General features: G+C 42.7%; 1 protein-coding gene across 1 annotated transcript in view; it reads right to left on the bottom strand.

Annotated features, from left to right (window-relative positions):
- COPS4 (COP9 signalosome subunit 4) overlaps positions 1-14,688 on the bottom strand; it is a 31,236-nt gene extending 16,548 nt beyond the window's left edge. The window contains exons 1-2 of the mRNA XM_036763894.1: positions 14,569-14,688; positions 2,399-2,478 (exon numbers count right to left, since the gene is read on the bottom strand). Of these exons, the coding sequence (XP_036619789.1) occupies positions 2,399-2,478; positions 14,569-14,642 (154 nt within the window). The 5' untranslated portion in view covers positions 14,643-14,688. The remainder of the gene's footprint in view (positions 1-2,398; positions 2,479-14,568) is intronic.
- Between the last annotated feature and the right edge of the window lie 8,164 nt (positions 14,689-22,852).

Below are 22,852 nucleotides of genomic sequence, written 5' to 3'. Positions count from 1 at the left end.
CACCTGGGGTGTCAAAACTTAGACCAAGTAGCTAAGCACAAAGGAGAGCTCTCCGTCCTCCCAGGTGCTCCAAGCTTCCCACCCCACCCCACCCCACCCCAGGAAAGCTGAAACAGATGGAGAAGGGGGGGCAGGGCCTGGCAATTCAGGATGGAGAAGTGAGGGCAGGGGCTGGCCTCGCCTTGCTTCTCTCAGAGAAGATTGCCGAGAGCCTGTGGACACCTCCTAGGCCTGGGGAGGCACTTGCCGGAGCCCATTTCTGGCTTTCATCCATAAACTGAACCTGGGACCCAAGCATGGCTTCTAATTTTGCACCCTTTCCACCACAACACACTGCGTCCCCATTTTCCATCTGACTAAAGCCAAGTTCCTTGAAAAAGGACAGATATAAACTGAGGTACTCAAGTGCTTTTTGGTTTTCCCCACTTGAATTTGGGGAGCAGTTTATTTGGGGATGACTGATTGTCCTTTTATAAAAATCTGGAAGATGGGAAGGGCCCTAGGCTTTTCAAGGGACAGAAGAGGCTCCCTGAATAGGTCACCTTGCCCCCAAAGGGCCCCTCTGGTACTAGGGCTAGGTGGCCTGTAGATCTTCCCCTGAGGAGCCACTCAACTTTAAGGGCCAAGGCCAGGGCTCCCTCCTCGGCCCCAGTAACAGCTTGGCCCCTGCCCAGAAGCCCTCCTCCTGGTCATTAATGCTGCTCCCTCAGAGCTCCTCCCCACCCTGCCACCTGCCTCAGTCCTTGGCTTCTTCCTTAGAGGGATACAGAGGCTCTTCAAATGCCCCATCTCTAGGCACGTCATCCTCACATGCAGAGGCCCAGTCACCAGCCCTGACTTATTATGGAATAACAGCAGCAGCTGAAGAAGCTCTTCCAATAAATGCCACTTAAAACTGTGTCTGCCAGTGATGCATATCCCTAACCTTAACCCTCAGTCACTCCTTTTCTAGCCTTGACTCCCAAGCTTTAAAATACTCCTATTAAAAGTCACGAAACCACACCAACTGGTGCACCACCAATCCATGTTATCACACTTCACCTCAGCCACTGCTTCACAGCAAACCCTGGGACTCAGCTGCTGTCATTCTCTAGCACAAGCATCAGAGCAAGTGTTCCAAAAGTCCTCAGTCATGAAACATCTCCAGTCTCCAGAGCCTTGATGAGCTGGCCTCCTACTTGCCCAAGAAAACTGATGACTTCTATGAGTTCCCTGATCTCTCCTATTCTTTAAACTCCTCCCTTCCCAGGCTACCTCAACTGCTGCCAATAATGAGACTGGAAGCCACACCCTGGCTGGGATCTGCCACCTTCTAGGGCCCACTCCAGCCCTAACTCATTTCACTTCTCTTCCCACCAAGTGACTGCCACCTTGTCAGCATCAGCCTCTCCCCCTTGCCAGTCTTAGAACCCTATTTTATTTTAAATCAAATCGAAGAAGCACGGTGGCCAGAGTGCTGGGCAGTGTAGATTCTGGCCTCAGATGCTCACTAGCTGTGTGCCCTTGGGCAAGCCACTTAACCTGGTTCTACTTCAGTTTCCTCATCTGTAAAATGGAGATGATAGTCACACCTACCTCCCAGAGTTGTTGTGATGATCAAATGAGATAATTCATGCTACTATTATTATTATTATTAATTCAGTTCTGTCACTGATCCTGGAAAGGGGCATATTACAATCCTCCTCCCATGACCCCACCAACCACCCTTATAATAAGAAACCAAAACAGCTTTCCCTGGTTACCACTAGAATTTAAGATCCTTGAGGGCAGGAACTGCCAGAAATTTTGTACCCAGCACAAACCACCGTGCTTGGTACACAATAAGTGCTTAGTAAATAGTTTTTTTTTTTTTATTCATTAATTCCCTGGAGGCTCAGCTCACGCTAGACCACCACCAAACATTTCCTCTCTCCTTCCCCCAATCCCCGGCAGTTTACTTGTATGGGTGTGTGTCTCATCCTTCCTGGGGGAGGCAAACTCTCTGAGGGCAGGCCCTGCTTCCGATTTTCTTTATATATCCAGTGCCTAGCTGTATCTAGACCACAGGAGATGCTTCACAAATGATTACTGAATTGAATTATAAACTATAGGGTAAATTTCATCGCAAATTAAATGCTTAAAATCTGAATAATGCCTGAAGTAAGCATATTTGATAAGAAATTTCATAATTCAAAAATAACTTACTTAAATTAACTACTATAAATATACCACTAAGACATTTGTTTCAAAATAAATCACATGGCATATGTAGTTTAAAAATCTCTATGCGATATTTAAAAAAAAAATACACGGTGGGGACCAACATTGACAATGATTAGCTTCACCATAAAAATGCTCACATTTTCAAAGCTCAATACAGGAAACATGAAACCAAGTATTAAATTTCAGTTCCACTTACTTGCTTCCACAAAGGCTTTTAAAGCCTCAAGCTGTTCTGCCCCAGGCAACTGAATGGCTTTTTCCAATATCTGCCGATACCTAACAAGACAAAATTAAAATGACTGTAACTGACTTACTTTCTCTTTACACTACCTTAACTAACTGATCTCTAGGTAGTGTGAAAAGGTGGAAAGAACAGTAGATTTTTACATCAAGAAGATGTGTCCTGGAATCCCAGCTTGGCTATTTACTACCTGCATGACCCTGGCCATGACTTTCACTTCTCTGGCCACCAGTTTCCTCATCTATAAAAAACAGGCAAGTGTCAAACTCCCAGAGAATCAACTGCCCTCCTGATGTGACCAGCTGGATTAAAATGTAATTGGGACATATTTAACAAAATAAATAAAATGCAATACAACAGAGATAATGTTAATTTGCGGTTTTCTAAATCATTATGCAGCCAGGCAGGTCTCAGTTTTTACATAAATATGACACCACTGGATTAGGTGATCTCCTATGATCCTATATCACAGAACATATTTAGTCTAAGTTTCATTACTCCTAAACATAAATGTGGTTGTATTTAATCTAATTTAAACTATATTTTATCTTCCTCAGACACCTCTGAAAGTTTTCTAGATGCTTTCTCAAAAGATTATAGATAAAAAATAAAAGACTTTCCGAAATTCTGAAACAGAGGTAAAGACAAGGAAATACACATAACGCTTTACTACCCAACAAATATGGGATAGCATCCTCACTTCGGACCCAACCGAATCTATAGCCACTAACTTTTTACTTCATTACTAACAAGGATCTGTGATTTCATCAATGTAGGATACTATTGATGCAGATTATAAATCCTCTCCATGAATTGCTGAGACTAAGACAAACTCATCATCTGGGGGCCAACCTTCTAACAGTAAGCCTCTCTGAATTTTGGCTAGGATGAGCCTCATAAAGGTTTGTCACAAAGTTCACACTTGAAACCTTTAAAGCTTAGGAAAATCTGCCAGAATTTGCTGTCTGCTGATGCACCTTTCAAGAACCACAGTCATGATAGCTCTCTAGAACACTAAGTGAAATCAAAAGGAGAATACATAATCTCGGCTACATTTAGAATCATCACAAAAATTGACTATGTACTTATAAAGTCTCATAAAAGAATAGAGAGGCAGAAATACTAAACACATCCTTTATTGACCATAATGAAATAATAATTTTAATCAATAAAGGCTCTGTGGGATTCAATCTTAAATGAAGACTAAATCACATAGAAACAATAATTTTAAAGAAGATGACAACAATCAAACAAGGCTACAAAATAAAACACAAAAATCAATAACATTTAGATATACTAACAAAATCCAAGGAGAAAAAAAAGAAATGGAAATACTTTTCCAAATAACTACAAAATAGTTCTCTTGTTATTTTCACAAGGGAGTTCGTGACCAAAGGATGGAGAAGACAGCAGGAGACAAGATACTTTCGATTCCTTAAAATTGAAAAGGTTTTGCACAAATAAGGTAGACGAAATCAAAATTAGAAAGGAAACAGTTAACTGGCCAGTGAGTCAAGCCAGAAGTGAGAGAAACAACTCTGAAAAACTTGAGAACTCTGATCAAAGTAGAAAACAAAGTTGTGGTGACATTTCTCACCTCTCGATAGAGCTTTGATGGTCAGGAGGTAAAGAATTATACAGTTCACGACACAGCCAATGTCTGGATTTGTTTTGCTTGACAATAATTAATTGTTCCAAAGGAGGTTAAAAACAAGTTTTTTGGAGGGTGGGAGTTTGGAAGACAGGGGCTAGTGAGAGTAATGTCCTCCCCCATCACCACCAAAAAAAAAAAAGATTTAGAGTATCAATAAAGCCCTCAAAAAACGTTCAGGAGAGAAAATAAAGAGGTTCAAGAGGAAACAGAATAGTTTTGGAATAACAGGCTAAATCTATTATATGCTTTAACAAAAAGAAAAAGCTGTACAGACTAGAGACTCGTGGTTACATACACACTCCTATTTTTCTTTTCTTTGAATATGGAAAACCTCATACTCATTACCTCTACCGGGCTCAGAAAACAACCAAAAAAAATTTCTTTTTTAATTCTGTCCCCCATGTCTGGAATGAACTGCCTCTTCCCCCGGATCTGAGAAAATCCCGAAGTTCACTCAAGTCCTGCCCCAGTATCATTTCCAACACAGGCCTTTCTGGATCCCTGCAGTTATCAGTACCTGAAAATTCCTCTGTTTCTGCTTGAATACCTGCTGTATCCCTCAAATAGACTGTAAACTCCTTGAGTACGTTCTTGTACTGAACACAGTGCTTGGCGCACATCAGGCCCGTAAGAAATGTTTGCTGACTTGGTGAACAATGGACTTTGAGTCCCAGGATCCAAGAGCTGGAAGCAACCTCAGCAGCAATCTAGTTCAACTCCTAGTATATCTGATAATATAAGATGCTGTCAGGTGTCTGCCTGAAGACCTCCTAGGAGGAAGACCCACCTCTACAGGGAGCTGAGTCAGTCAATAAGCATTTATTCAGAACTTTTTAAGTTCCAGGCACTATGCTAAGCACTGGGGATAAGGAAAAAGACAGTTCTTGCTCTCAAGAAGTTCATAATCTAGTGAAGGAGACAATAAGCAAATATGTACAAACAAGTTACAGGACAAATAGGAAATAATTACGAGAGGGAAGGCACTAGAATTAAGAAGGGTTGGGAAAGGCTTCCTAGAGTATTTGAAATTTTAGCTGGGTCTTAGAAAGAAGCCTGGGGAACCAGGAAAAGAGATGCACAGAGAGAGCACATTCAAGGCATGGAGGGCAGCCAGCGAGAACGCCAGGAGCCAAGAGGAAAGAGGATCTTGTCTGTGGAACAGGCAGGAGGGTCAGTATCACTAAATGGAAGAATAAATGCTAGAGAGTAACATATAAGAAAACTGGAAAGGTAGGAAGGGGCTAGTTTATGAAGGGCTTTGATCACTGTTTGTGATCTTGGTGGTGACAAGGAATGACTAATGTTTGTTGAGTAGGGGGGTTAACCTGGTCAGACCTGAGCTCTAGGAAAATCACTTTGGTGGCTGAATGGGGAAGGGATTGGAAAGCATAGACCCCTGAGGCAGGCAGCCCCGCCAGCAGGTACTGTAACAGTCATCATGTGAGGAAATGAGGGCCTGCACTAGGGTGGGAGGCAGCATCAGAGAAGAGTAGGAGGTATATTCAAGAGATATTGCAAAGGTGAAATTGACCAGCATTGGCAACTGATGAGATATGAGGGGTGAGAGATAGTGAGGAATCAAAGATGATACCCAGGTAGTGAGAGTGAGGGAATGGGAGGATGCTAAGTTGAAGATGTCAACTGGACATCCAACTTCAGACATCAGAAAGGCAGATGGACATGCAAGTCTGGAGATCAGCGGAGAAGTCAGAGCAGGGAGGTAGATCTGAGAATCAGCAGCACAAAGATAGTCATTAAATCCATGGGAAACAAAGGGGTCAGGGAAGAGGGCCGAGGACAGAGCTCTGTGGGACTCAACAGTTAGAGGAAGGGAGCTGGATGAAGATCCAGCAAAGGAGATGGACAAGAAGTGGTCTGATAGGTGGGAAGACAACCAGGAGAGAGTGGTGTCCAAAAATCTAGGGAGAAAAGAGCCTCGAGGAGAAGGGGGTAAGCAAGTGTCAAAGGCTGCAGAGTGAGGGCTGAGAAAAGGCCACTGGATCTGGCCACTAGGAGATCATTAGTAACTTTGCAAAGAGCAGTTTCGGGGGAATGAGGAGGCTGGAAGACAAATGGTAAGGGAGGAGAGAAAGCAGAACTACCTACTGTTGGCAGCCTTTTTGAGGAGTTTAGCTACAAAAGGCAGAAGAGATATGGGAGGACCATGGGGACAAAGAGATCAAGTGAGGCTTTTTAAGAATGGGGAAAACAAGGTCAGCTAGGTGGCACAGTTAATAGAGCGCCGGACCTGGAGCCAGGAGGACCTGAGTTCAAATATGATCTCAGACACTTGACACACTAGCTATGTGACCTTGGGCAAGTCACTTAACCCCAACTGCCTTCCCCTCTCCCCTCCAAAAAAAAAAAAGTGGGGAAAAAAAGAGAATGGGGAAGACATCAGGATATTTTCAGACAGCAGGGAAGGAGTCAGAAGGAGTGGGGATGACAAAGAGGGCAATGTGCTAGAGGAGATGAGATGGAATGGGATCACCTGTGCAGCCAGAAGGAATGCTTTGGTATGGCATCAGGCCACATCTTCATGTGAGATGGGGTGAAGGAGACAGTGGCAGAAGGCATCTGAGTGAAAGGAGATGAGGAAGAGGGAAGAAGCAGCTCATGATGAACGGCTGCAACTTTTTCTGTAGGAATATAAGGCAAAGTTTTCAGCGGACAGAGTAGGGGAGAGGGGATGCCATAGGAGGTCCGAGGAGGGATGAAAAGGTGTGGAAGAGCCACTGTGGAGGGTGGGAGAACAAGTTAGTAAGGGAAGTAGAACAGGATAGTCTAGAAGCAGTGAGGGCCCAGCTCAGGATGTGTAACATAAATCTGTAGTGGATGCCATCATGACAGTTGGATATTTTTCTCCAACTCCATCTAGAGTAGGGTCTAGTATTGAAAGGCAGAGGGAGAAGAGGAATAGATTATGGTCAATTAATTCCACTTTTGGCATTCCATTCTGTTGGGAATTTTTTCCTGCCATCTAAGCCTAAATTTGCTCACCTAGAAGCTCTCCACTTAACAAAATTCTTTCTAAAATACGACACCCAGAATGGGACTCTAGCTGCGGTCCGACCTCCTTCTGCCCAGAAACTGCCCCTCTCCTTATGCAGCTCACGCTCACATTAACTTCTTGGCCCCACAGCCACATGGCACTGGGGATAGAGTTCACTCCAATTCCCAGGTCTCTTTCTCCCCAAACTCTAAGCACTCCTTCCTCTTCTAACTTGGACTTGTCTATCCCACCCCTCTCCATCTTTTCCACAAAACAACAAGATACTTTACCATATTTTTTCTCACAGAATACTAAAAAAAATCTTTATAGGCATGTAGCCATCATCGAATTAACATTTTGCTCTGGAACCACAGACATGATCAATTTACCTAAACAGTCAACTGATGCTCAAAAACTGTCAGCTTGCTGTTCTGTTTTCTGAAAGCACAGACGGATTTCAGTTCTTAATGGTTAAAAGTTATATTTGGAATCGGTATCTATTTCAATGTTCTGCAGTTTTTTTGTTTTAAAGACAGAGTTCCATTTTTCTGGTCTGACAGGGACATAGAGACAATATAGACTGAGAAAGAAACAGTAATTGTAGTAGAAAGGACAGTGGAAAGACCCACCACAATTTCAAAGGGCTAATGATGAAAAATCCTATGCTATCCACTTCTAGAGAGTGAAGTAATGGTCTTAGAGGGCAGATTAAAGCATGTTTTTCCTTCTTTCTTTTTGGACATGGCTAATGTGGGAATTTGTTTTACATAACTACACATGTTTGTAAACGGGCTTTATTTTTCCAGCCTTCTCCAGGGGAATGGAGAGAATTCCAAATTGAAAATAAAACTGAATTTTACAAAAGAAAGTATAGTGAAATTAGAAAAGTCCTAGATTTAACATTAGCATATTACCTCAGAGAACAAAAAGTCTCAGGAGTTATTTAGTCCAATGTTATTCCAACTTCAATCAGAATGCCTTTGGAGGGAATCCACTGTCTCCTAAGGCATTCCATTCCATGTCAGCTCTAATAGTTGGAAGGTTTCTCCTTACATACAGCTGATATACCTCTCTCTCTCTCTCTCTATTCCAGTTGTCTGACCCTTCGTGACCCCATTTGGAGTTTCTTGTCCAAATGCTGGAGTGGTTTGCTATATCCTTCTCTAATGGATCCATTTTGTAAGGCTATCCAAGGTTAAGTGACTTGTCCGGGGTCACACAGCTAGAAAGTGTCTGAGGCTACATTCCAACTTAGGAAGATGATCTTCCTGACTTCAGGCCCAGTATTCTATCCACTGCACCACCTGGCTGCCCCTACTTTGTTCCTAGTTCTGTTCTATTTGGGGTCACATACCCAAGTCTAATGTCTAATGAAAATAGCACCTCATCAAAAACTAAAAGACAGACATCAAGACTCTCCTAAGTCTTTTCTTCAAGGAATGTGCCCAGTTCCTTCAGCCAATCATCAGATGGCATGGTTTCCAGTCTTCTCACCATCTTGGTTGTTTTCTCTCAATATACTCCAGCTTGCCAACATCCTTGTCAACAATCAACAGGCATTTAATAACCACCTACTAAGTACAAGACACTGTACTGGGAGCTAGGGATACAAGGGCAAAACTAAAAAGTCCCTGCTCTCAAACAGCTCGTTATTTTCCTGGGGATGGAGTAAGATACAACATGGAAACAGATAAATATGCATATTATTATTATCTGGAGATGCTGGAAGAGTCAGGAAAAGGTTCTCCTAGGAAGTAGTACATGTCTTGAAGAAAGCATGAGATTATCAAAGGTTAAGGGGATGAAAAGGCATAAAGACCGGATGCAGAATCAGAAGAGCGAGCAGACCTAATTGGCTAAAGTTCATGTATGGAAATAATATGTAATGAACCTGGAAAGGAAAGCTGGAGTAAGACTGTGACTTTATATGGCAAGTTGATAAATCTGTATTTTCTCCTACAGCCCACAGAAAGACACCAAGGCTCCCGAGAACAGGAAAGTGACAAAGTCAAGCTTGTGCTTTAGGCAGATGGCTGGCCAGCTGGGTGCAGGACAGATTGGGAAGGGGAGAGATAAGAAGAGGTTGCTGGGATAACCAAGGACAGTGGGTAAGACGAGATCTGAATTCAAGTGGTGGAGAGAAAGGGATGGAAACACCTGGCCACTAATTAGACAGGGTAGAATTAGGGAAAGGAGTCAACAAGAACGCCAGTTCTCGATGATGTAAAGATGGTGGCAGCCTCCCAAGAAGGGTGGAAGAGGGATGGATTTAGAGAGGGAAGGTAATAAGCTCAGTCTGGGATTTGTTGGGCTTTTGGTCTTTACTGAACATCCACAAGAGATGTAGAAGCCCAGGAGAAATTTGGACTGAACAGATAGATCTGGGAGTCATCGGCACAGACATAAGTGAACTCGTGATAACTGAAGAGCTCACCAGAGAAAAGAGGGCCCAGGTCAGAACCTTGGCAGACATCCAAAACTGAATAAAACATTCTGGATGTGATGTGAGCAGGGTATACGAGGTGAGGCTCCTTCACAATGTGCATCCAGAAAACTGTGCTGGGAACCTAAGCAAAGTTCAGATCAAATACACAGCTCAAGGAGCTGTACTAAACAATGTTCCAATGGATCTGTCATCTGAATGTAGGTACTCCAAGGTATTTATGATAATCACTTATTAATCACCTAATGTATGCGCCAGACAGTTTGTAGGCTCCTTCAATACAAATGAATGACTGTGCTAAGTGCTGGGCATACAAAGGCAAAATTGTGATCAAGGACTTTCCATCCATGAGGAGGCCCAACAAGTATGGAAAGGTAATTTCAGAAGGAAGCACCAGCAGCTGGAATGGTACGGAAAGACCTTAAGTAAGAGGTGGCATTTAAGCTGGGTTTTGAAGGAAGTTAGGAATTCTAAGAGCCAGAGATGAGGCTACCAAAGGCCTGGGGGACAGCCCATACGATGGTATGGCAATGAGATTTGAAATGTCCTACATGGGGAACAGCGGGAAGGGCAGTTGGGCCAGAACACCAAGTGCATGAAGAGGCAGGTTTTGTAGTAAGTATAGAAAAGTGTCTGGAGCCAGCTCGTAAAGGGGTTTAAATGTCAAACAGAGGAGAGTTTATTATAACCTAGAGGCAAGAGAGAACCTTTTTCAGGGGAGGAAAGACATGGTGAGCAGCACCACAAAAATCCAAGGAGGAAAGGGCAGTAAACAGTGGAAAATGCTGCAGAGGGACCAAGAAGAATTAGCATTAATCCAATTTTAATTGCCAACAGATCAGGGAATTTAAAAGACCACTGGTGATTTTGGAGAGAGCTAGAATGTAAGGGGGTGAAAAGTGAATGAAGGAGAGGAAGAGGAGACAATAAGACAGTTTTTTCATTTATAAAAGTGAGAAAGGAGAGAGGATTATTGAAGTGCTAGAGTCAAGGGAGGGTTTTTGAAGGACGGGGGAGATCTGGGTGTGTTTGCAGGCAGCAGAGAAGAAGCGGTAAGCAGGGAGATGCTAAAGATGGGGGTGGGGGAAAGAAAGGGTGTTTGCTGAGGGTATAGCACATGTCCGTCCCACTGTGTGGAAGGGAGTAATATAAGATAAGGCTGAGCACTAAGGCAGAAGGACTTGAATATCCTGTAGGTAGCAACATGCCCAAAACAAAACTCATCCTCTTTCCCACCACCCTCTACTGAGGGCACCCCCATCCTCCCAGTCACCAAGGTCTGCAAACTCGGCACAGCATCACTGCTCAAATACAGTCCCAGCTGGGAGGTCTGGTTGGTGCCACCTCCACAGTATCTTCCCTATCTGTCCTCTCCTTACACGGCCACAACCTCTGGCTTTAACCACTGCAACAGCCTCTTCCTTAGTCTCCCAGGCTCCAATGTCTGCCTCACTCTCCAAATATATCCCAAAGTGACATTCCTAACGCCCAGGCCTGACTATGTCACTCCCCTGCTCAGGAACCTTGGGTGGATCTTTCTTGCCTTTACTAGAAAATACAAACTCCTTGTTTGGCATCTAAAGCTAAATCTAGCTCCAGCCCACCTGCACATCTCCCTCCTTCACAAACCTAATGCCAGGGGCCCAGCTAAACTACTTGTCCCCAGGAGACAATAATTGAAGTGCTGCCTCCAGGCCTTTGCCTTGTACACTAATGCCCATTGCCACCTCACCCCTGTTTCCTAAAGCTCATTCAGTACCACCACCTACAATAGATGCTGTCTTCCCCTCTGCAAAATTCCTCTGTATCTATTTTGTATTTACTTTTCTGCCTTTTCCCACAATAAAACTTAAGATCTTTGGTGGTAGGGGCTCTTTCCTTTCTGTTCTTGTATCCCCAGGGCCTAGCATGATGCCTTGTAGTATGAAGTGCCTCATATTTGCTGAGTGAATACAAGTTCACTATTGTCAAAAGCAAAATCACTGTCTACTTTTCACCCTTCTAATTAGTATTTTAAACTATGCAACCAAACATAATAAACTGTAGAAAAATATTAGAAAAGGATGGGAAAATTATCTCATATTGACTTAGATTTAAAATGTAATGTTACTTATGTTGTATTTTTATTTCATTAAATATTTCCCAATCACATCTAATATAACTAATCTAAATCTAATTAATCTAATCTGGTTCAGTGGGCTGCCTGACACCTGTGCCCAATAAGAGAACAAGTATTCATCCAGCCTTCACTTGAAGATCCCCACTGTGGGGAACCTTATACTTCGAAAGATATCTGTATCCCAATATGCTACATTGATGAGCCACTTCTCAGATTGTTTATGAAAGTGGCTAGGGTTTGTAAAATACACATTTGCTTCAGGAGTAAATCAGCATTTCTTCTTTGGATTATATTTACAGAAGATAATGTCAGAGATGAGTCAGGCTTTTATTCGAAAAAGTTTGTCCACTATCACAACATCTATTTAGTTGTGAAACTAGAGGCACATGACCCAGAAAGAGGACTTTTATATGCTGACACAATCTCTACACGCACATTTGCTAGAGGGAATATTTGAGATTCACTCTTACAGTTATTCATTCCTATGGGGCATATGAAGCCATTCATGTTCTCGACATGACCAATAACTGGTAATTTCACTTTTTGACAAAACTGATTTCTTTCCTAACAACCTAAAGTGCTGAGCAGTAGTTATTATTACTTTTCAGTCAATGTGTCTCCCACTGATACTTACTGTACTATGAATAAATGTTTATCTTTGGTAACACTGGAGTATTTACTATGAGATAGTCAATCTGTCCCCAATCTACATCAAAACAGCCTGCCTAATATGACCTTTGGGGGGAATCGTGACAGATAACAGCACCATCGAGACATCAAGCATGAAGTCCACTGACATCATACCAACACACACAGCAGGCATCAGCAGGAGACCACCCAGCGTGACTCATGCATCTAGGTCCCTCTTGGGGGCTGACAGCCTACATATATCAACATCCAGCAAAACAACCCGTGGCCTGTCCTTTTTCTCAGATGAGACCAAGACTTTGTTTCATAGTTATCATTTTTAAATGACCTCTATTGCTCTGGCTCCTCTTCTGGTCTACCACATTCTGTTACCTTGTATTTGTGCACTTTATTTTTTAATCTAAATCTCTATCAAATGTCAGATATGAGACCTGACCAAACACTCTGGCCTCTCGAGGATGTTTTGAATCCTGACTCTGACCTCCAGCGTTCTGGCTATTCCTAGTAGATCTGGAAATTTTTCAAAGTCTGCAATCTTATGTTTCCTCTCCTTTCCTCTCCTTTGCTGTCACAAATCTAAATATTTTGACATATGTGGAGCTTTTCTCTTTATCAATTAATTCCTTGGAATATACCATTTTATGTGTATCATTCCAAATTTCCAGAATGGCTATACTAACTCACAGCTCCATCAACAGATGCATTAGTGTGCCTGTCTTTCCACACTTCTTTCAACACTGAATATTTATTCCTTCTGTCACCACCAATTTCCTGGATATGAGATGAAACCTTAGTACTGTTAGGATTTGTATTTCTCTTATTATTATTAATTTGAAGCATTCTCTCCTACAATTAACAGTTTGCAATTCTTCATCTGACAATTGTCTGTTCATATCCTTTGACCATTCAATTACTGGCAAATGGGTCTTAGCCTCAGGTAAGTGGCTGAATATGAGCTGAGCTTTTAAGGACACCAAGGATTCTATGGTCTATGGTACTTATGTCTATACTTGTAGTATTTTCCCAACAGGCTGTAATCTTGTTGAAAGCAATTAGAATTTACAGCTGGAAGAGTCTTCCAAAGCCTACTAGTCCAGTCCCCTGCAGATGGGGGCACTAAGGCGCGGAACAGTTATGTGTCTTGACCGAACTAGAAGGGGAGCAAAATCATAATTTGAACCCAGGGTCCCAGACTCCAAACCAGTGTTTTTTCTACTACTCCCACCACACCCCCTTCCTTTTCAGACCCAGGCCTTTTACAATCAAGGTATTCTCAACAGCCAGGACAATGATTTGCAAGCAGTAAACAGGTGCTTAATCACCTCTCTAGGAAACTAGATTCATTAGATGGTAAGCTCCCTGAGGGGCTGTCTTACTCTCTCCCTATCCCCCAGTGCTTAGCATAGTGCCTGGCACAAAGGAGATCCTTAATAAATGTTTCATGATTAATATGTTTTATTGATAGAATGACCCTAGAGGAAGAAGTGCTATTTTCCATCTTTAAACCATTTCAGTGACCAGCTAGGCTCGGCTGACAGTCTGTTGACTGTTCTCCCTGAATGATCCCTTCCGTCAATTCAGGAGTGAATGAGTGTCAATCAAACAAGCATTTAGTTAGCACCTATTAAGGACAGGAAAGAAAAAAAGGAAATGAAAAGAAAGAAAAGTCTCTGCTCTAATGGAAGAGACAACATGCAAAACATTACGCACAAATAAGAATAAATAGAGAGAATAAATAAGTTGTAGGGCTGTAGCCGAGAGTGGAAGACGCCAGGGAGGGCAGGGGACGGTCATGGGGGATGGTGGGGTCATGGAGTCGGGAGGTGGACGGCGTAGTTGGAGGACCAGTCAGAGGCCGGGGTTCCTAGATCTTGGGGTGCAGGGCGGTGGAAAGGGGGGGCAGGAGGTGTAAATGGACTGCAAAGGGAGGAGGAAGCGGGAGGTAATGCAGGGCGGTGCACAAATAAGGGAAACCGTAGAAAGGAGCCCAGCCCCGACCATAACGTCTTCAGGAGGGCCAGAGGCCGGGATCCGAGCTCGCCCAGCATCCCCAGGAGCCCCGGGCAGGACCAGAAGAGCCCCAGTTCCGAGCCGGCCGGGTCTGCCGCGCATGCGCGCCCCCGCTCCCCTCCCCCTCCAACCCAACGCCTCCTGAGGCCCTGGCGGGCCCCGCCTCCGACACCCGCGGCCGCCCACCGGCCCGCGACTCCCGAGGGCCTCCTGCCTTTCCCGCACCGCCTGCGCCCGCCTCTCCCGGACTGGCACTCACTTGCCCGCCAGGTCCTTGTGAGACCCGCTCGAGTTCATAAGCTGGCCCAAGTCCTGTCGCACCGCTGCCGCCATCTTCGCTCCGGCCCCGCCCCCAGCCCCGGCAAACGACGTCACTCTTTTTCCCGGAAGAGAGAACGAGTGCGAGCCTCCAGCGTTCGGCCAGAGGGACCGGAAGTGCCATGGAGAAGCCAGAAAGAGGCTAGAGCGCCTGTCTGTTTCTTTCCCTCCCTCCTTCTCCCGCCGGGGGAAGTGTGGGCGGAGCCGGAAGACGGGAGCGGGACAGGGGTATCCTGCGAGTTGAGTGCCTGTTTAGGAAACGGGAGGCTGTCTTTGGAGTTTTAGGGCTCTTCTTATTTTACAGATGGTGAAAAGAGGCATCAGGTGGCATAGGTTGTTATACCAGAAGCGAGTGAGACACGCCACAGAGTATAAGTTTTGAATGGAGAAGTTTATTAGCCCTCGGCCATTGGGGTCTTCCCAAGTCAATGGCCACGTTTAAAGGGAGAGGGTAGTTTATATAGACAATACAGGATTCAGTGCTTAATTATCTCTTGAAATGTCATTTCGCAGACTCGGCAGGCCTGTACCTTTTATGACCATGATCAAAGGAAACTCCTTAATAGATTGTAGATACAACATATCAGACAGCTGACTAAGTGTCAACTGAATTACAACCCAGAATCTCTGTGTCCAGTTTGCCGTACATCCCACAACATGACTCAGGAGATAAGAGCTAGGAACAGTCACATAATTCAAAAGAATATCTGGGGCTGAGGCTTTCGTCCTTCAAGGCCATACTCCATACTCCCAGAACAGTCATGGGGGGGAGGGGGTGTCAAGGACACCCACTGAACGCCAAACGGCAGGAACTAAGTCTGATTTTCTTACACAAACTGGGGTTTGCAGTTAGGGGCTGGGGGCAGGGTTTTTCTAGCAATAGCTGGCTACTCAAGTATCACAAGGTGGGATAACAACAACAACAGTAAATAAAACTAACGCTTAAATGGCGCTTTAGGTTTGCAAAAAAAAAAAAAAATCTTTACAGCATACTTCTCTGATCCAGGTCTCATGGCCGAGATCCATAAGGAACTTAATTTATAAGACTGAGAGCCGTCCCCACAACAAACGAATGCCCAGAGGATATGAACGGCTTTCAAAGGAAAGAAATTGAAGCTATCGAAAATCATAAGGGGAAAAATGCTCCAAATCGCTAATAATTAGAGAAAGTCAAATTAAAGGAACTTTGAGGATGTGTCTCACGATCAGAAAACTGGCGGAGATTTAAAAAAAAAAAAAAAAAGGGAAATGACTAACTGGAGGGGTTGTGGGAAAACAGGGACAGGTGCACTTCTGGTAGAGCTGTGAACTGTTCCAGACATTCTGGAAAGCAATTTGGATCCATTCCCATAAAGTTTCTAAAATGGTTTTTTTTCTACCTATGACCCATTTTTTGCACTACTAGAGCTCTGCCTCAAAGAAATCAAAGAGAGGAAAAAACATTAATAGCGGCTCTTTTCGTTGTAACCAGAATTTAGAAACTAAGCAGCTTTCCTCTTATTAAGTCAATAAGTGATATGAATTTGGTAGAATATTATTGTGCCCAAAGAAATGATAAAATGGACAGCTTCAAAGAAAACTGAAGAGATCTCTATGAACTGAGGTAGAACTAAGCAAAACCTAGGAGAATAATTTATAAATGACAACCTCAGAGAAAAATAACTTTGAAAGCTGATCTCTTTCATTAATGCAGTGATAAGCCTTGAATCCAGAAGACTGAAGATGAAATACACCACTCCCTTCCTGCCAAAGGTAATGAACTCAAAATGCAATGACACAAGTATTTCTGGGCAAGGCCAATAGGGGAATATGTTGTGCTGGACTATGCATATTTGTGATGGTCTTTTCTTTAATTTTTGACCATATTAGGTTTTTTTCACACAAAAACTTTAATTTCATACAATAAAAAATGTTCATTTTCTATTGTATGAGCTTCTCTTCATGCTTATTTATTAATATACCCTTCCTCTAGCCATAGATTGAAAGGCAATTTCTTCCTTGCTTCTCTAATTTATGTTGTGCTTAACTCTAGGTCGTGTATCCATTTGGAGTTTATCTTGGTATGTAGTGTCAGGTGTTATAAACCTAGTTTCTGCCAGGCTGCCACCCAGTTTTCTCAGCACTTATTTATTTATTTTCTCTCTCCATTTAACTTTTCCTTTAAATATGCTATGCTATTAGGTGTTGAAGTTGATTTATTATCCATCCTTTAAGCATAACATAAATTCCCTGTTTATCTGTTTCTATTATGTCTATACTTACAGCCCTATCTGAAGTCATAATGGCTATCTCTTCTTCTGGAGAAGTATAATAGATTTTGCTTCAACCCTTCCTTTTAACTGTATGAGAATCTTTGTGTTTCTAGTGTTTCTTTAAACATTGTTGGATTCTTTTTTTCTAATTCATTTTGCTCTCCTCTTCCATTTTATTGAGTGAATTCATCCCATTCATATTCATGTTAAATGTTTATTTCTCTTCAACTAATTTTCTTGACATTTTTTTCATTTTGCTCCCACCCTGCTCTTTACAAATAAAGTTAGTAAAAGGGGAGTTTGACTCTTGTTATAAGTGAAATGCCTTGTTTTCTCTCTGTTGCAGCTCTTTTCCCCTTTCTCTGCCCTTGATGCCAGGTTTTTACTCTTTATTTCTTTCCTCCTAAACCTCTTTCAAGTTCTTCTCTCCAACATTTCAGTTTATGACTATTGCATTTCTCCCCTGTGGCTCCAAAGCTGTACTGTGGCCACACCCCACTAAAATAGATGGGCAGATTGAAGGTAACTGACTAGCCAACCCATCAGTGAGTTAGAGGTATGTCTACCCCAAGCATGTGAAAACTTCCCCCAGCAGAATGGTCAGAAGAGAACAGTTTCTTCAAACAGCCACAAAGGCAGCTGAAACAGGCCCTGTGGAGTGCTTAGAGCTTGGTCAGACATGAAAGACACCAAGGTTATCCACTGCATCCTAGGCCATTCCCAGTCATCTTCACTTTTGTCTTGCCACTGGACTTTGATGACTCTAAAAGAGAGAGTGAGGCTAACAGCTTTGTGCAGCTCTGCCTCACTTAAATCCAGTAAATAGACAAGTCAATATATCACCAATGTTGTCATTGGGACTTTAAAAAAAACAAAAGATGAGCAACGACCAGGTTTGCAAAGTACCGTGAATACATTATCTTGTGTGATTCTAACAATATTGTAAGACAAGTGCTATTATTGGCCTCATTTTACAGAAGAGAAATACTGAGGCTGAAAGAGAGTAAATGGTTTGTCCATGGTCATGTAGGCAGTAATGTTTGAGGCAAGATTTGAATTCAGGTCTTTCCTGACTCCACGTCAAAAACACTCTAGTAGAGCACCTCACTGCCTAGGAGTGAGGCCAAAGTCTGAAGCTGGCATCCCCAATACCCAATCAACTCAGAGCCCTTTTTTTTTGGCTAGAATTTGAGGTGGCACAGTGGATAGGATGCTAGAGCTGGAGTGAGGAAGATCTGCATTCAAAAACAGCCTTACTAGCTATGTGACCCTGGGCAGGTCACTTCACCCCTTCCTGCCTCAGTTTTCTCATCTGTAAAATGGAGATAGTAATAACACCTACCTCCATGGGTGGGTGTGAGGCTCAGTTAAGATAATCTGTAAAGTGCTTTGCAAATGTAGAAATGCTATATAAATGAAGTTGTTATTAGTGCTGTGGCACAGAGAGTGTAGGCTGTCTTCATGTGTTCCTGCTTCTTGCCCTGAGTGAAGGAGACTCTATTCCATTTTCTCTCTGAACTGGTAACCATCAAAATTGGTGCTATGCTCCGCATTGTGTTGGTTCTGGGGCCATAGAATCCAGTGGCTTACAGGGTATGGATGAGACAACATATCATGTATTGCACATGTGTGCACATTTCCTTTTCTATGTGTTTTAATCAACTTTTAATATATTTCACAGAATCTCAGCATTGGAAGGAACTATAGCAGCCACCTGCTCCAAACTACGTCATCAAAGAATTCTCGTTACAACACTCAAGTGGTCATTCTGAGTAGACTCTGCTTGAAGAAATCTAGAGACCAGCAGCCATTCCCTCCTGGGGGAGGCCATCACACTTTAACATAGCTGTAATTGTTAGAAAATCATTCCTTACGTCAGGCCTACATTTCCCTCTTTGCAGTTTTCACCTAATGCCCTAGGGCTGCCTTCTGAGACCAAAAAGAACAAGAACAAGAACCAGCGGCTGTGGTGCCAAAGTGGCCGGAGATGGCCCAATGCCTGGAAGAGTGAAAAGAAAAACACAAAACACAGGCCGGGTGGAAGAGTAAAGAACAGCTCCATTTATTTAACTGAGGGACAGGGCTTATATACCTTTTAGGCAAGCAGAATCAACAAATCCACATGTGAGGCATTTGCATAACGCATGACTTCCTCGTGCTTTTGTTCCCCTTTTGTTGTAAACAATATTGTGTTAATAGCCCACAGGTGGTGTTTAGCATGTGTGTACCATGGCAGTATTGGAGAGAGCATGTGTGTACTGAGGAGGCTTGACGAGCCTTCATCTGGAGCAGCATGTGTATGCTGAGGGAGGGATGGAGAGCCCACGTACTGAGTTATCAGCCCAAGGGCAAGAACAGGCCTCTGGCCTGTATCTTATCCCAGAATGGACTTTTTCAGAGCTGGCCCTCTACACAGTTCCTCGATTATACACAGATCAGAGGGTGCTACCTCTAGAGCTGAAAAGATCTCGCGGCCCTTCTAGTACAGCCCACACCAAAATGAAAAGAATCTCAAAAAAGGATATACACCCTCCAGCCTTGGCTTTTTCTATCTAGGCCCTCTACTGTCACCTGGCCAAGTAACTAGTATAACTTGATTCCTTTTAAAAGGAATTTGAAAAGACCATGGTGAGGCCATCAATTATTTTTAGCTTGTCCTAACTACAAGTGCTCAAAGGATAGTAGCAAGTACAGTTTGGCCCACTCTCCCAGAGTCCAAATGGCCACATTAATGGGCTGGTTGTCTTTTCTCTGTTGCCATTAGCTTGTACCCCACAGATTGTCACCCTTTACTGTTAGCTATCAGTGACTGATCAACAGCACCCCAGTTCCGTGTCACCACGTAACAATTTTTAGAGAAAGATATAGCAAGAACAAAAGTACAAACACTTTCCCCTCCCCAGCACCTCGAAGGGCACATTCTCCCTAATAACGGCCTTGTTTTCTAGGAAGAGTGGACTCAGGTGGCACAGTTTCTATGTAGCATTGGTTACACTAAGTTCACATCCAAACAGGGCATCACTGCTAGATTAGTCCTTGTGGACTGGTTCCAAATGTTGTTCCTTGGGACATCAACATCAGGCTAGCTGAAAAACCCAGCATAGCCTCAACTCCTATACTACCCAGACTCCTGGTTTTTGAAACTCAAAGACCTGGCCTCCAGTTCCTCCACCTAAAACAAAAAACCAAAGACCTAGACCCATTTTCACAGGACCACATGTCGGCCTTAAAAGGAGAGGACCCAACTCTCCTTGTACCATAGTCTCTCCCAGGCCACCATCTAATAAGAAGTCAAACCAAGTGCAGAGATCCTCCAAAAAGGAGACTGATGCCTTTGCAAGATGCCCTCAATTCTGATTCTCCAACTGCAGCCAAAGAGGCCTCTGTCCATCATGTCCTTGGTGGATCCCAACCAGTTACAGAATGTGCATGCTGCTCCAAAGTACTCTCCAAGACCATTCATTATGATTCTCCCAGAAACAGGCACCCCTATCAGAGGTGCTCTGTGCATGTATCAGTCAGTCCCCTGTTAGAGAAATAAGCATCAATATCTTATAAATCAGTCTCTTATTTACTTGGGTCATTCTTATTTATTGAAATGTAGTTATTGTATATTTTTAAACCAGAAGGGAAATGTAACCAGTTCTTAATCATCTGGTAATCTAAATGGGAAAACATGGATCATTGAAATCTATAGATGATTAGTGATACAAACTTTTTCTTTGCTGAAGTAGCTCACAAGGGGATATGAGGAGATCTTAGATTCCCAACTACAGAAATAGTATTGTGGACAGATCAAAGGGTTATAGGAAGGGACCAATAACCCCCTTTTACCCATAAGGAAGATTAAGTGATTTGCAGAAGGCTGCACAGTTAAGGAAGCTGTTAAGGGTTGTATCTGAACCTAATTGTATGAGGGGTTCTTTCCACTGTACCACATAACCTCTAAAGGTGATGGAATGTAACTATTACTATGCCTGAACCTCTTGTGGTTGACTAGCTTTGAAAATGTGAGTTATTCTCCCCTCAGCTGACCCACCTGGGCCCCTAATGTCTGATTACTTGTTTTCCAACTGTGACAATTAACCAGTATCTCTTAAATGCCTATGTTGTATATAAAGTATTGCAACAAACTCTGGAGATACAAAAGAATAAGATGTGGCTATTTCTTGTACTTCTTGGAGAACATGGTTAATTGAAAAAATAAAAGAGATATGTGTAACCTTTTCAGACATGACCAATTTGTGCATTTGTTTTACTTGTCTGTTTTTATTTGTTACAAGAGACTGAAAATCATGAAAGAAGGAAAGGGGAATCAATGAAACATTTTTAAATGCAAGGAAGAGAACATGGAAATTCAGAGGGAAACACAAGCAGGACAGCCTTGGAACTAACATGCTGACTTTATTATACAGTATAATTTTCAAAAAAAGCAACCTGTACATAATAATAGATTTGAATTTCCATACACAGTTATATATGTAATTGTTCATGTTTCTTGATATTTGTCAAGTTAAGAATAATAAAAAATGAAAACACAAAACATTTATATGCACACAAAATAACGTGAAAATAATCACAATGAAACCTGAACAAAGGCAGAGTGGTGTAAGACAAACAAAACACTGGCAAAATAAAGGAATGATGAGAGGTTATTCTGGAAAGATTCTGTTGTTTTTTTTTTCTTCATCTAACCGGTTGGATCCCTCTGACTAACAACAATTTTATGCTGTGAGCTGAAGTTCTGTAGACTGGAACAACCTCTTGGCTTGCTGTCAAAAGGTGACGGGCACAGGAGAGGGAAGAGGTCAGCAGGGGAGAACAAAAGCAGAGCAAGAGACAGAATGAAGCCTGGATGGGGAGGTAGAGGCTGAGGGAAGGTGGGGGAGCGTTAAGGCAGCTGGATGCGCAGCCAGCGTCCAAGTGGATGCCTCTGCTGCCGGCTGCCACGTCACCCCTCCCTGTCCTTCATCTAATGGTACCTCTTCGGGAAAGGTAAGACCGGAAGGAAAAAGGCTTGCAGAACTTTGCTTTCCCTGGGATCTAAGAAAAGCAGGGCTGCCCCTTGGCCTCATTTCTGGTCTGGCTCTCCCCTGCTGGAGGTGGGCAGAGGTTGATTCTGAAGTTTTCTGTTCTTTAAAGTTGTTTGATTGCTGTTTTAATTAGCACATTAACACGAGCTGATGACAGATGATTAATCAGAACTCGATTTTATTTGCACATTCCCTATGATTGTAACTTGATGCTGCAGTAGCTGAGGTCTACATCATGCAGAGGAGGTGGGGCCAGGGAATGAGGTCAACCCATGCCATGCAAACACCGAGAATGACTTCCTTAGCAGTTCTTTATAAAGTCCTTTCCACCTGGACTCCAGGGCTGCAGAGAGATTGCTGCCCCAGCAAAGGGAGAGAGGAGAGCAGAAGAGAGGAACAGGAAGAGAGGAGAGAGAAAGAGGAGAGAGAGAGAAAGGGAAGGGGGGAGCCAGGAAGGGAAAGAGCTTCAGGAACCTGTTAAAAATCTTTATTCAAGATGTGTATTGATGTGCTATCATATATATGCATGCATATGTATATATAATTATTATAATTCATACCGCAGTCAATACGTCAATACAAAATGTAACCTCACAAAAAGTATTTTAAATTAACCACTTACAAAATGCAATCTATTTTTGTTTTTCACTAGAATGTTAATGTTTTAAATTGAAATCTTGTTTATTTGAAAACTAAGAGAAAATATAGTTAGAAATTTTTTGGAAAGCCAATTATTATTTTTGGTTATATATATATATATAGTGTTGAATTTATTATATATATAGTTTTAAAAAGCTGTAAACAAGAGATCCCCAGTTTCCAGTATAGTGTCCATTTTTTTTTTACTACACTATGTATGTGCAAATTCCCATTTTATTTGATGTTTGTTAATCTCAAAATAAAAAAAAATTTAAGAATACAAAGGGGCAGCTAGGTGGAG

Source organism: Trichosurus vulpecula, chromosome 6 (genome assembly GCF_011100635.1).
Source record: "Trichosurus vulpecula isolate mTriVul1 chromosome 6, mTriVul1.pri, whole genome shotgun sequence".
NCBI lineage: Eukaryota > Metazoa > Chordata > Mammalia > Diprotodontia > Phalangeridae > Trichosurus > Trichosurus vulpecula.
The sequence above is the reverse complement of the archived record's forward strand: the minus strand, read 5'-3'. Positions and strand labels throughout refer to the sequence as shown.